General features: G+C 34.9%; 1 protein-coding gene across 2 annotated transcripts in view; it reads right to left on the reverse strand.

The window, feature by feature from the left end:
* LOC145688960 (glandular kallikrein-3, submandibular-like) overlaps nt 1-15765 on the reverse strand; it is a 110165-nt gene that overhangs the window by 59991 nt on the left and 34409 nt on the right. For both annotated transcript variants that reach the window (XM_081763122.1, XM_081763121.1), the window contains exon 4: nt 5305-5415. In XM_081763122.1, coding sequence (XP_081619248.1) covers nt 5305-5415 — 111 coding nt within the window. The remainder of the gene's footprint in view (nt 1-5304; nt 5416-15765) is intronic.

The raw sequence follows: 15765 nt of genomic DNA on the forward strand, positions 1-15765 counted from the left end.
TTTGATCGCAATAACAGATGTCCGTAATTTGTTATATATTATAGTTGTTACGGAATCTACATCCAAATTCAGAGAATTTATTAATATAGCCATCAGTAATTTGAATGCACTACGTACTGGTCCTGAAAGTCACTTTAGTTCAATACTTCGTATCACAATTGAATAGCAATACCAGACGTTTATGGGACGTTTATCTACAAATTACAGATCATTTTTTCACCAGTATCAGAGCTTTTCGCAGTCCTGAAACGGTGTCAAGCATTTGAAACTATGAATAGTAAACAGCTTCAGAAAGTAGTGTTAAGGTCAAGAGGTGAGAAAAAAGATAGAGAACCGACGCAAAATTTTGAAAAGAAAAACAACAACAACAACAACAAAATTACGTGTCGACAGCTGGGGTAAAAGGCGCCGACTGTGTGGGTGCTCCGGGACTCAAGCACCCGTTGGAGATTTTTGCGTTGGAATTAACTTCGAAATTACACTTTCATGTGGTGAACAATAAAAAGAAATTACAGCGCATGTGATCCTAGGTTAAAGTTTAGATGGGGATGCGTATGTGTTCAATAATCATTTATCAATACCTATTTTAGACTTTCCAGGTTTACGGGATATCGAGGATAGAGAGATATAAAATTACAACGATAATAATAATCCGTGAGTGTAATTTTGTATATTTCTTTAACGAATTGGTGTCTGATGTTAATATTTTTTTTAATGTGAAATGCATTACGTAAATTACAAGACAGTTGAATCATTTTCTATTTTCACACAAATTATCCTCAAATGTTTTAAAGGTAATTTTAATAATATTCTGTAGCCTTACTTTTGGACAATATTGCTAAACAACGTTTGAAATTCACAAATAAAATCTTAATGTTCAGGAATTTTGTTTAATATAGAGTTTAGAAAATAGTGCTAAAATAAATTAAAATAAAATTAGATTTTTTATGCCTTTGCAATTTAAAAATAATTTAATGGTTCATTAAGCAGCTCTTGATAGCCTTTCTCGCCTCTCAAGAAGAATTTGGGAAACATTGGTCTCTGGATCTACTAAAATAAATAAATAAATTTAAAAAAATATGAGAAGTTAGTGCCGAAGCCTGAGCACCCAATGAGAAACTTATAAATCAGCGCTTATGCGTGGGGCTTACTGCAACTGTTGTAAACAAAATTTGATACATTCATTGTTTAAATGCAATGGCGTATTTAAGGAGGGCTACCGGGCTTAAGCTCCCGCCCCCGAAATTTTATTTACTATATTAAAGTAATTACGGTAAATATCTTGCAGAATTTTCACAATTCCAGGAATAAAGTTAGCAAAGCCCCCCGAAACGAAATCGTAAATACGCCACTGTTTAAATGTCTGGGATTTTAAAATTGAACAAAAGATAAGAAAGAATAAGTTCGGCAAAATTATTGTTTTGTCTCAAGAAATAGTATAAAGTAAGTACTTGCAAGTCAGGTGTCTGTAAGTGTTATTTGAAAGAAGACAACATTTTGCTTCATTATAACGTAATATCGCACGCGCTTTTCTCTATCCTTTATCATCCTTGCTTTATGGTAATTAATACTGAATTCTATGCCGTTGTAAATTTCAACCACTACCAATTTCAGTAGAAATTTACGAATAAAGGTTGAATCTTTTCTTGAGATACTGAATCGTTCACATAAAACCGCTTGTCGCTGTCTTACCGTTTATGCTCAATGGAGATTAATATTGAACAAGAAGTAGTAATAAGTTTCTACCACTTCCGGTCTTAGTAGAGTAATACGGGTGGATATAGTATCTTTTCTTCAAAAGCCAAATCGATTCTAATAAATTGTTTATCGCTATCTATTACTGTTTCATTCTATACGAAACGGTTGATTTCTTCCACTTTCTGTTTGAATAGAGAATAAACGATTGAAATGGAGCGTATTATTGGAATCTGAACCGACTCCAAGACACATGCTCTCATATATGTAGACAGACTGACGGACGGACATAACCGTTCTATATGACATCGGATACTTATGCATAACATAGTTTAGAAGTCCGAAAACTTTAATGTTTATACATTTTCTAATGTTAATGCGATGGAAAACATCGATGTTTCAACGTGGTGTCAGACATAAAATATTCCCCAATATACACTTTCGCAATTTGTGGTTGCTTCCAACTTTAGAAAGTACTATTTCAAAACTTAAAACTAAATGTTCAATTATAAATTAAGATATCAAGTGTCATACATAGTGTATGTGCTAATTTAATGAAGAAAATATTTCCTAGTTCAGTGACTCTGGTTATCATGCTGACCTGTCTTTTAGTGGTTCTGTGTAGCTTGTGTATGTGTCTTCAAATTTAATGTGTTGAAAACAAGGAGAGGAAAAGATATAGCACCAGAAAAGAAAAAGAGTACTGAAAATGTAGTGTTGGCAATAGCAATTACTGCTTCTCAGGAGATGTATTTAAAAGCCAGATACTCTTTTAATTTTTCCTCCTGTACACATAGAATCGAGAATATATAATTTTGCAACTAATGTAAACTTCGTTTTCCTTAAAAGGACAGATAACATTCCAAGTAGCCATTGATCGTGTTACTTGGAACTTGCCGACAAAAAAGTAGTGTATGTCAGGGGTGCCCACAAAGGGGGGCTATGACGCAAACTGCGTCATTGAAATATTTGGGGGGTTAAAATCTATATAAATATGTTTGAGGGGGTGTAAAAATTAATCGAAAAGATTTTTTTTTTTCATGGAAGAACACCGCACCTCGGATAGACAATTGAGGGGGTGCTCATGGACATGAGGGGGGGGGGTGGGCACCAGTGTGTATGCTGATCTTAACTTTCACTAGCCAGATACAATTGACATTTTGTTGGGTGCAGAAGTGTTTTTGTATATCTTGCGTTGGTATAAACTAACTAGGCCGGGGAACTATCCAGCGATACAAGAAAGAGAATTTTTGTACATTTTGTCGGGTAAAGTGGCCAAAACAAGAGTACTATATTATAATTGTAGTGGAAGAAAGCAGCCTTGATAGACAATTACACAAACATTTTATGTACCCATTTGAAACTACCCATTCACCAGTCATGACTCACGAAAGAAAGAATTTTCAATTTTTTTTTTCCAGCAAAACATAATAATGACAGAAATTGGCGATTTCTTGCCAAGTAAGCCAAGCCATAAACCATTAGGAGAACCATATAGTTTGGCTCTTTGGATATTTAATCAGTTAGAAAGACGGTGGCAAAAGTGTCCAGAAATGAAGGAGCAACACCGCAACTTTATGAAAGAATATAAAGAATTAGGTCATGTGAAACCACTGCAAGAAGAACGTGAAAATAACTCTAGGAAATGTTGTTTACCACATCATACAGTATTGAAGAAATCCGGCACATCAAAGTTAAGCGTGTTTTTCGACACATCTACGAAGATACTGGTTGGGGCTATGAGAGTGATGGAAATTGTCTGGAGAAATTTTTAACGTTGTGGAAATGATTGCTACTTTTCTGTTCGTATCCTCTTTTCATTCAACTGTAAAAATTCCAAAGAGGAGAAAGTAAAAACTATTACCACTATTGAAACCAAATATTCATTACAACAATACAGTGAGTTACACAACATGTCAATTATTCGCAAGAATTCTAAGATTTAGCCGCGTCAAGTCAAGTTTCATCACAGAGTAAGCTTAAATCTGTGTAATCATCTATAGATGATAAATTGTTCGAGTTGGAGGACGACTAAAAAACTCCAACTTACGGTATGATAATAGACACCAAGTAATTTTACCACTTAAAGACCATCTCATACAATTGATAAATTGAAGCAAAACATGAAAGATTGTTGTTAGCTGGAGTTCAGCTATTGATTTAGACAAAGATATTGTATTCTACGATTTAAACAATTCGATCAGTGTTCAATTTGTTTCAAATTGAAAGTTTTAGTTTACCAAGCAAGAATCGATTAATCATTCGTCAGTGTTCAATTTGTTTCAAATTGAAAGTTTTAGTTTACCAAGCAAGAATCGACTAATCATTCGTCACTGTTCAATTTGTTTCAAATTGAAAGTTTTAGTTTACCAAGCAAGAATACAGTCAGTCATAGTATTTATCAACGTAGGAGTAGACTACGCCGACCCCCTAAGATCAAACAAGAAACTCGATCTCGTAAAATCAAAAAGGCGTTTGTGACAATATTCGTGTGCTGAGCAACCAAAGCCATTCATATTAGTGAGTGATCTGAGCAGTTAAGAAGCAGTTTTGCCAGGTCTTCGAAGATTTGAAACAAGAAGGGACCCATTTTCTATAGTGGGAATGAAATAAATTTCGTTGGAATTCAGTGCAAACTCAAGCAGTTTCAAGAACTGTCAATTCACAACACTCTAAAACCAATTCATGATGTTTCAATACAAGAAGATTTATATTACATTTTGTTCCACAGAGACTGAGTCATTTTGTAAGCATTTTAGAAAGCCCAGTGAAGGCGTTTAAGTTTCATTTAATGAAGAATACTAGGTAGCAGGATTTTTTTTTTTTTTTTTTTTTTTTACTTTCGGAAAACTCAGCACAGACATAACACAAATAGAAGCCTATATGAATTCAAGATTAATTACTGTTCTGTTCAATGATCCTTCATTTTAGTCATTGGAATATTTTCTCATTGGAGAACCTTTAATGATCATTACCAAATCAGAGTTAGCAAATCATCAAGATGGAATCACCTTCAAAAGATGAAGCAGTATTCTTGAGAAAGATAGTCTAATAATTATGAACTCCAGCAGGAAAGAAAATGAGCAACAAAACAACCTAATTTTCTTGCTGGAGATGTGATTCTATTCAAAGAAGACAATACTCCACCAGTATCATGGAAGTGTTTCCTGGAAAGAACGGGCTAGTGAGAGTATTGAATGTGAAGTGTAAGCCAGAGATTGTTCAAATACCAATTACCAAAATTGTATTTCTACCGATAAATGATGATGATTATTTCATTTTTTCAATGATTTCTTTTTTTACTTATTTAAATTTTATATCTTTGTATTTTCTCCTTCAAATCTAAGTTTTAAGGTCTACTTGAAGGCGGAACCCTTTCCTATTTCGCAATGTCACCAACAAAGGCCTTTACTTCTGACCAATCAAGGATGAAATCTTTCAAGATCTAATGAACAAGATGGTAAAGATTTGTACCATTTTCACAAATTTGAATACTGAATTATATTTTCAATGCAATGGAATAGACAAGAACAACAATTAATGAGTTGACATTGCCTCATTTACAGTCATCTTAGTAAGTACTGAATACAAAACTTTGAAATAACTTACCGTACGACCCCATCCCATCGTTTTACAATTTGTTCCTGGAGCAACCTCATATGTTTTTTGAGGTAAACATATTTTATTCACAAAGGAGTTGAATTCAAAAGGTTCTGTTACCTGAAATTACATAACAGAGTAAATTGAACTTGGTATCTTACATAGTACACAATCTTTAATAAAAATCTAAGAATTGTGTGCGGATATCAGCATCCATGGAACAACTGAATACACTTTGCAACGTTTAGGTTATAAATCTACACATAAAATAAAAGAAGAATATGTGTCTCATAACGGAATTCTCGTCTATTCAAGTTACAAGTATTACAAATGTTGGAAAATAGCACATGACTCCTCATACAAGGAAAAGAAAAAGTCGGAGAGGAAGCGGTTTTCAATATTACAATACAAATCATGCCTACAGGACAAATTAGTGTCAGAGGCAGAGCGGTAGGAACGCACCGAAAGAAATCTTTTGCGGGATGACAGTATTATCGAAGTCCATGCACATGGAATAGGACAGACGACATATTACGGGCACTTCACGATAAATTGACGCAGAAACCGGTAAGTGATTGACAATGCGTGTAGCTCACATCACACACACTGATCATATCAAATCTGTTGGATGTGATCAGTGCACAACCACTAGGTGAAAATAATGTTGCCTCAAGAAACTTTTGAATTGAAAGGACAATCTACGGTAGTACATTGTACACGTAATTGAATGTTAGTCCCTTCCGTACTCTTTCTTCTCCCAGAAAACGGCCACCACAGTAAATGAATGGACTGTGTGTCTAAGACTATATGACGTCTACACTGTACCACCTCCAACACTTACTGACAATACAGAGAAATGACAGACTTGCAACGTGTGATACCACACCAGGTAATGGAAACTGCTTCTGCTAACGTCTGTCCATACACAATATCTTCGAACCATGTTTAGATACAGCATGTTAGGCATGTGTAGTTGGAGCTCTTCTACTTCGGTGTAATGTGTTCCTGGAGAACTTGCTTAGACGGCATGGGTGCCATCTACACAATCGATTAACCTCACAACAATTAGTCTCGTGAAGGTAGGTCAGGTGAGCAAGAAAATCATGCTATAGAGCCATTACGGCCAATCTACGGTATATTCTTCCAAATCCCGCAGATGAGAAATGCAATGGGGCTCCGCCAAGCTGGAACCACATATGACTATCCAGTGGCACATCCTCTAGGATTTCGGATAATATGTCTGGCAGAAAATTGAAATACATAGAGACATGAGACGGAGTGGAAATAAATGTGGACCAATTGCACCACTATCGATGATTTCAATCCAAATGTTGACTGCTAACCTGCGCTGGTATTCACGATGTACAAAAGGATGGAGTTTCCTTCATCTAAAACATGAATACTGCGGTTGTCAAACATGCCTTCTCGAGTGAAGGACGCTTCATTAGTGAAGGGAACTGACCGTGGAATGAGATGGCCTTCCACACGATTCAAGTATTATTTACACAATAGACTGAGTAATACAAACTCGCCAGAGACTTGTGTGATTCACGCCCAAAATGCCACAATGCTCCTAGTATTCGTCGAAGAATATTCTTCAAGTGCTCCATAGCTTCCTCAAATGTTGCAGTACAGCGTGTCCTTGTAGAACCACAGTTACCATATTGACTATCAGAAAACCAATTCAATTGTTGCAAATATGGTGTACCATGAAGTGCGAAAACGGTGTGTTTGATATATCACTGATGACGGTATCAGGAGACGCATGATCAATGCAAACCTACCGGATGACATTTCACTGCCTCCCCACTCATGAGTTTGGTGAGATAGCTGCCTGGTACCCTATCTGCCGAAGGACGCCTAAATTGTTCGTGGAATGTACATCTACATCCATCGGCGCTGTCAGGGATTCTTGTTCGGAAATACCAAGGGGGAGTACGTAATTAATATAACAGAGAGAAAATAAGAGTGAGACACGAAGTTAGGGAACACGAAAAAATATGTCATTTTCTCTTTCGCTAACTTTGTTCTTCATCTTTTTATTTTCCTGGTTTGGTCTTTCGTTGCCATTTGAATATCATATGAAAAGACACAGCAAAAGGGTTAAAATCGGCCAACTGGAGCGGAGTAACTTTATTGTTCTCGTCGTAAGTTGGGTCTCTCTATTAGTAATGACAGCGTTGCTTTAAGGTAAGCAAGAAGAAATTATAGAGACGATTAACATCCTTCTCGCAATAAAGGTCTATGTGACACATAATTGAATATTGCAGTGTTTTCGAGTGTCAAGCTGTTGCAAATATAATTTGGATATTGACATGTGATATTTCATAGCAGATAAAGGAAGAATACGTGAGGAAACAGCCATCAAATTTGCATGGGAGATTATAGCTTAAAGAGCAATTGTGTTAGAAGCAGGTCGGTTCGTCAAGAAATTTCTCAGAGGAATGACAGGGTTTGTTGCATAGAGCGTGGGGCAAGAGTGAATTGCTTCCAACTAGCAAGAGAGTGCTCTAGCTTAGTGTACTTCCTTTTGTCTGCTATGAGATATCACATGTCAATTTCCAAAATATATTTCAACAGCTTGAAACTCGAAAAGGACGCAGGATTCTATTATGTGTTACACAGACTTTTCATTTCTTGTAGACTCTTCCTTCAAACATAACATATATTCAGTACATTCAGTTACTCCATTTAATGTTTGGGCATTCTAATGGTATTTTTGAAATTTTTGAACTTTTAATGTACGTTATTTTGAAGAGTCACATTTCCATTTTATCCTGTTGATAATACAACCAGGAAGAAAAACGTATGCATACTTCAATAGTGAGTGTCTATCCTAAATAATAATAATTTCCGTATAGTAAGAATGTGGTGTATTATGTTGTATCTGAATATATCAGAAGACCTACAATTGCTAAAGTCTTCTGTGACTCTCAGGAGAGTCAAGCAAAATAAAACAGACATGCTTGATTTTTGATCAAAGCAAGACTATTTTGAAGTGATATATGAAATAAATTCGAAATATGTCAAGAATAGTGGCAATGAAGACGTCGGTTAGGAACAGAACCACCATCACGCTTGAAAATCAGAAGAAAACTTATTCATAGTAAGCCTGAACTTATGATGAATTTGAATCTTTGTCTTATTAAACTCCTTTAAAGTCTCTACATGTCATTATTTTTTCCACCGTCCCACTCATAGCATAACACAACTTATAATACTTTTTCGGGTAAAAAATAAATTCTTTCTCAGGGAGTACCAGATGTGTTAGAAAAGTAATTAGATAGACAAAACTGTGCACGAACCGACAACGCTTGTGCTTCCATTATTACATACTAGCAGTTAACCCTTGCCGTTCACTCAGTACAAGTTTAAACTTGTTCTAGTTGGTATACGATTGCTGAGAGCATCTCAAGTGAATCTGCATTTTTAAAAGGCACAGTCCATGGTTATAATAGAAGTGTCTTAAGCGTCGGCTCCATATTAAACGGTATAGATCCGGTTTGATCCCTGTCTCATTGCTTTTCAATAGGTTAGCACCATGTTGAGCAGTATTATTAAGCCCTACAGAGGGAAATTCGTACTTAGCTGTATAAAGTCATTGGTCTGTATTAATCTTTATTGCCCCTAAAGCTAGGAGCCAATAAAATACTGGGGAATTGCTAATGTAAAAAGTGTAAGACGTTCGTCTTATGCATTGCCCATAACCACAAATTATTTTGCCGTGTGCATTGCACATAGACAGTGGAAATATCCGAGTTATGACCAACAACTAATAATACTTTGACAAGCTTGCACTTAAAGTGTGAATACGTTAACTTTCTACGTAATAACTAATAATTTTACTACAGTATACTGTGGGTGAACAAAAAATAGAATTTTCACTTTTACACTTTTAGTAAAACATTAAGATTAAATATTAAGACACACGTAATAATATATGTGTATTATATGATATTGTTAAATATACTTTTAATTGATTTTGCTATAATTTTCTTTATTTCCATGTTCCCCAAAAAAATTCGTTTGCGGATAAGCCCGAAGGAATGTAACACGAAAAATGGTTTAAGATAGTAAATTAGTGGAATCCACTGATATTTCATGTGTTTTCACTTATTCAGTAACTTTGCCACTAATCCATCTTATAAAAGTAAAATTAGTTTCTTATCGCAATAATTTAATCCAAAATTATGTATCATTAGCACTGCTTCTCTCTTCTTCTGTGGCTCATTACATATAGATCCACAGTGCACCGGAGTCTGGGAAGTAATCATGAAACTTGCTTTTTAGGATTCGAACAACTCGATACACATTTGAAATTGATATAAAAGTCAGTTTAACTAGCATCAATAATTATTAAACACCGCCAGACAAGTTATGAAAATTTTATATTCTCATTCTTGCATCTGGTACTCCCTGAGAAAGAATTTATTTTTCACTCGAAAAGGTATTATAAGTTGTGTATTCTATTTCTCACTTGATATGTTATTATTTGAAACATTTATTAGTTTTTGGTCTGCGTTCAGTGCTTAAGAAAAAAAAAACGGAAATTCTCTTATCAAAGAACTTACTAGAGCAATATTTCCTTTTTCGTACTCTCATTCTACACTTACACTTACACAACTACATCAGTACACTTACACAGTTTGTTGTTTGTTACCTGGTGCATGTGTCAGGCGGAAGCATCCATGCTAAAATCACTGTTTATTTAACAAATGAAAACAGAAGACTTCAACAACACTTGTCACTGCTTAAAACTGCAGTTTTCCATTTGGAGAGCAAAAGTTTTTTTTTTTTAGTTTTTTATTTATTTATTTTTTTCCATAGATTTCTCTCATTACAGAAGAACCTAATTGATGTAACATTTAAGTTTCTGGAACGTATCCAATTTTATATAGTTAGGTTCATATAGCAGGTCTTCCAAAAATTACTGTTCAGAATAGCTTCTTTTCTTTTCACACTATTGTGGAATATAAATGCTTTCGTCGTTTCCTTCATCAGATGAACGAAAAGAAAGTTTTTGTTGCGAAATGTGTTTGTAAAAAATGAGGGCTTTTGTACAAACGTACGGTGATGCTTTTCTTAAAGTCCATGTTTTACTTTTAAACATCTCACATCACAATAATAGAATATAATATTTTTTAAAACTATATAAATAGTTGCTTTCAATAAGAACAAACAACATTAGTACTTCAATACAAAATTGTAGTAAAATAAAAATATTATGTTCATTACCCTTAATTCAATTCAACGACAACATATATTCAAATATATAATTATTTTTCACACTTACATAGGAAGAAATATGCACCAATTTACATAAATTTATAGTAACTAGCAATGTTCTATTCTAAAGAACTATTTTACTTACGCAAACATTTTTTATGAGGAAAATCAAGCCATTAAGTTTTTACCAAAAAAAAATGTGTGTGCCAAAGGCGCGTACTTATTGACGTAGAGTCACATACTCAAAAGACTGATCCAGAAATTTGGGTTTGTGTATAAATCAGACTTTGCTTTGGACGATGAAATCTGTTAATGCAAGATTTACAGAGTGATAAAGTTCATTATATAAGTTAAGCTGTCTTCAGCACACAAAGCGAATTCATAGACGAAATTGTATAATAATTTAAGTCTTAACATTTTACAATAGATTCTTTTAACATGAAATTATGTGTAGTAATTTTTTTTTTTTGTTAGTCTATTTTTTGACAAAGACAGTAAATTTTGGAATGAAAGTACAACACGAATAAATTTTATAATTGGCCGATTACAATATTGAAAACTGTCAGATCTATAGAAATTATGCAAATTATATTTATTGAAAGTCTAAAATATATGATATTAAAATTTTTACTTTCTCATGGATATAACATACAGTATATTGTTAACTTATAAACAGTTTCAATTTTCAAGTTAAATTAATAAAATACATCTAACATATTTCAGACATTATAAAAGCTTATGGTTGTTATCGTACACTGTCAATCGGTTTTATTTAAAATTTTCTTATCAATTTTTTGAAAAAATACACAATTTCTAATTGGAATTGAGTGTATCCTAGAAGCTCAATTTATTTTTTCCTCTTGCAAGGAAGGTCCATAAACCGTGAGAGTTGAATTTTGATGAAAATTTGTGACAAGATTCAGTTTGAGTTGCTAAGTAACGTAGTAATAGTTATTCGATGCGCAAATGCTTCGTTGAGCTGCTACACCGACGCCATCTTGAAATCCAGTAGACAATGTCCAAGAATACCCTTTTGGCACAAAATGAAAAAGCTTTTGATAGATCTGACTTCAATATTGTAAACCAAGGTAGAGCATCTAAATGTGGGAGTACTTCCAGTGCATGATCGCCATTTTGAATCGCGGTCAAATATGATAAATGACAAGGGGGTCATGTGAGGTATCAAATAGCACTGGAATTTATTCCTGAATCCATTTTCGCAACGAAAGTTTACATATCTGTTTTCACTTCAGAGTTAAGAGTTCTCTTACCCCCAGGAACATGAAAAATTGTGTGAGTTAGACTTGTGTTATGAAACACGGTCGTGCGAGCACTTGCAGGGTTTTAACTAATACAGTAGTTAATGCAGTACAATAGCCACTATACCAATCAGATCTTGAGACTAGTAAGAAAAATCGTTAATTAAATTGAAATGCCTGTAGTGAAAAATGGAATAGCAGCATGCTACAAGTTATACCTATTTCAAAGTGCGATGGAATAGACTGTTTATCGATGAAACACATGCCTAATAGTACTGACGAGCAGAGAATACCAAAGGGATTGTTCGGATATATATTAGAAAAATGATAGAAACTGGTGAATATTAGTTGAACGGCCAAAATGATTCGGATTCCACTATAATCAGTAGGTCCACGTCTCCTTTAGCGTAGCAAGCATAAGTGTGGGACGTTGGACTGAATCAAACCAAAAATCTGTTTTAGGCAATTTACGTGGTCCGTTATGGTGTGTTAACTTTTCTTCTCCAATCTTGAAACCTTAGGCAAAGACCATCATTGTTGCAGAATATTGCGTTCTTTTCCAATGCTCATACTTGACAACCTATAATTTACCGTGCATATTACGAAGTTAAAATACTTTAATGTATTTATTACCAGTGTGTCTAAATACAATTGATTTATTGCTGACGCATTGAACAATTAAGGGATTCAAATTATCAGTTCACAGCCCATTTTTAGAAGAAGATACACCTGGAAACTTAGAATTCAGTTTTCTTGTGTCTGTTCTGCTATCAGTGATAAGAGAATGCATACACGCCTGCTAATAAAGAGGGCAATAAAGATTGTTACAAGATTCAATACAAAGTTGCAATCCATAAAACAAGTCTCTTTCTTGCTTTTTCCTTCAATATTAAATAATTAAATATCTGCAACTTTCCACCTTTATCGATAAAACACTTGCTTATCATAAGGGCAAGACTAGTTTTCATATCAAAACTGTGATAAATAACTAATTGTAGCAGGTGTTCACTTGTTCAGTGTACAAGTTATATGGTAGAATGTTCACAATGAAAATGCATTCTGTTGTGTATCAACAAATTTTTTGCGCGTCCTAAAGGACATGCTTGCATATGAATGGCAGAAATGTGGGTACGTCACAGGAGCAATAGTTGGTTCATTTACAAATGTTCTGCAGCAGTGCCGGATTTACGTATAAGCTAAACAAGCTATAGCTTAGGGCCCCATACTCTTGGTGGCCCAAACAATTCATGGAAAAAATTGAATGTACATTTTCAAAATATAAGAAAAACAATAAATAAAGTAACATCTACATATAGCAACAGTGCTTTGCTTGTATAGACCCCTATGATGTAAGTAATAGGGTCCCTTCCAGGGGCGGATCCAGAGGGGGGCGATCGCCCCCCTCAGAAGAGGAAACTTTCTTATTTTTTATATATAAATAAAATCCATCCCAAAATTTGGAGCCCTTAAAAGTAGCAATATGACAACCACCGCCCCCCCCCCAGAAGTCGGTCCTGGATCCGCCCCTGGTCCCTTCTACTAGTCTGCTTCGAAAAATATCACTGGTTTCTTCATTTCTGTATATAGGGTCCTACGTTCATCTGGACACATTATCTTCAGTAGTCTAGGGTCTCACCAAACCTAAATCCAGCTCTGTTCTGGAGATTAGTAGAAAATAGTGTCTGTGGTCATGAAGATTGTGACGAAAGTGCATTTGTTAAATGTTTGTACTGCTCCACGATACTGTGTGCTAATCACTTCGTTTTGGATCTCCATCATCAGAACTGAAGAGCAAAAGGTTAATAGGTTAATATTTGCTTACCTGTATGTGCATCAGTTTATATTATTTTTCTATTAATTTTCTAATAACTTCAAGACATATTTTTGTAAAGTCATACGTGCCGTTGCACCCAACTTATATTACAGCATTTAAATGCTATGCATAATCGCAACACACATAGACTCATATATATAGAGAGAGCATACTTTGAAATAGGTATAATTTGTTACAGTACTGCTATTCCATTTTTCACTACAGGAATTTCAATTTAATTAACGATTTCTCTCACTAGTCTCAAGATCTGATTGGTATAGTGGCTATTGTAGATCAAATGACTACTACTGCATTAGTTAAAATCCTGCAAGTGTTCGCACGACTGCATTTCATAAAACAAATTTTACTTGCACAGTTTTTATATATTCCTGTGAGCGAGAGAGCTCTTAACTCTGAAGTGAAAACAGATATGTAAACTTTAGTTACGAAAATGGATTCAGGAGTAAATTCCAGTGCTATTTGATACCCCACATGACCCCCTTACCATTTACCATATTTGATCGCGATTCAATATGGCGCCTTTCAAAATGGCGATCATGCACTGGAAGTACTCTCACATATAGATGCTCTACCTTGGTTTACAATACTGAAGTTAGATCTATCAAAAGCTTTTTTTATTTTTGTGCTAAAAGGGTATTCTTGGACATTGCGTACTGGATTTCAAGATGGCGTCGGTGTAGCAGCTCAACGAAGCATTTGCGCATCGAGTGACTATTACTACGTTACTTAGCAACTCGAACTCAATCTTGTCACAAATTTTCATCAAAATTCAACTCTCACGGTTTATGTACCTTCCTCGTTGATAATTGATTTCTGCTTTTGTTTCGATTTTTCAACAACTCTTTGCCTGTGTGGGTAACGAACATCAGTAACTAATAAACTTACCTTACACTCATTTTTACATTCCATTGTCATGCGAAAGCCATGAAACTTCGATAAAGAGAGTTTTATTAATATTTCACATTCGTTAGAAGTTTTGAAATTTTTAAAACTTTTACCGTCATTCCGGATTTTACCAATTTCAATTTTCCTTTACCGATTTATGTGAATCATATTATGCAACTGACATTTTTACATTACAAAATCCCTTCTCAAACAGCACAAATATTTGACATATTTCTTTGCATTTTGACAAATATATCTTTCCTCATATCACTTAATTTGCTCCTAAATAAGAATTTTAGTTTCTTACTAGCATCTATTACTTGCTTCGCTGGGTTGAAATGAAAATTTAAATGCACAACTCCGTATCACATGTGTGTAGTACCCGTTAAATACACTGTTTTCATTTTATATGTCATCGATTTAACCAGTATAGGAAAGATCATTGATCATCTCGGCGACCCCGAAAGCCATGGATTCGACACTAATATTGGTCATTTTCGATCATTTATATATATATATATATATATATCCCTCTCACCCATGTAGCGGGCCATGGCATCGGAAGTGTCACCGTTCATCTCAGCGACCCCCAAAAATGTAGATTCAGCACTAATATAGGCCATTTTCGATCATTTTTAAATATCTCTTTTCCCCTCCTCCAAGTTGCGAGGTTAAATTTGAATTTAAACGGGATCGAAAGTATCACTGTTCATCTAAGCAACCCAGAAAACTATAAATTCGATACTCATAGTGGCCATTTTCGATCATTTTTATATCTCTTTCTCCCCTTCCCCCAAGTGGCGGGGCTGATTTTGGATTTAAACCCCGGAAGTGTCACTGTTCATCGGAATGATCCCGAAAACTATGAATTTGACACTAATATTGCTCATTTTCTATTATTATTATATATCGCCCCCTCCTTCGTGCTGCGGCATACAGCATCAGAATTGTCACTATTAAACTAAGCAACTCCTAAAACTATGGATTCGATACTAGTATTAGTCATTTTTGATGATTTTTAAATGTTTATCCCCCTCCCCTATGTTGTACCGTCCCCTCCTCAACCATCAGGTTGAACTTGGATCGAAACAGCATCAGAAGTGTCACTGTTTCTCTCAGCGACCCCGAAAACTATGAATTCAACACTAATATCGGTCATTTTTTATCATTTTTAAATTCTCTCCCCCTCCCCCACCCCTACGTTGCATTGTCAAAGTGAACAGCCTAAAGTAATCCCTGCTCCTAAACTCATGAATGTTGAAAATT

Source organism: Thermobia domestica, chromosome 7, assembly GCF_964235325.1.
Source record: "Thermobia domestica chromosome 7, izTheDome1.hap1.1, whole genome shotgun sequence".
NCBI lineage: Eukaryota > Metazoa > Arthropoda > Insecta > Zygentoma > Lepismatidae > Thermobia > Thermobia domestica.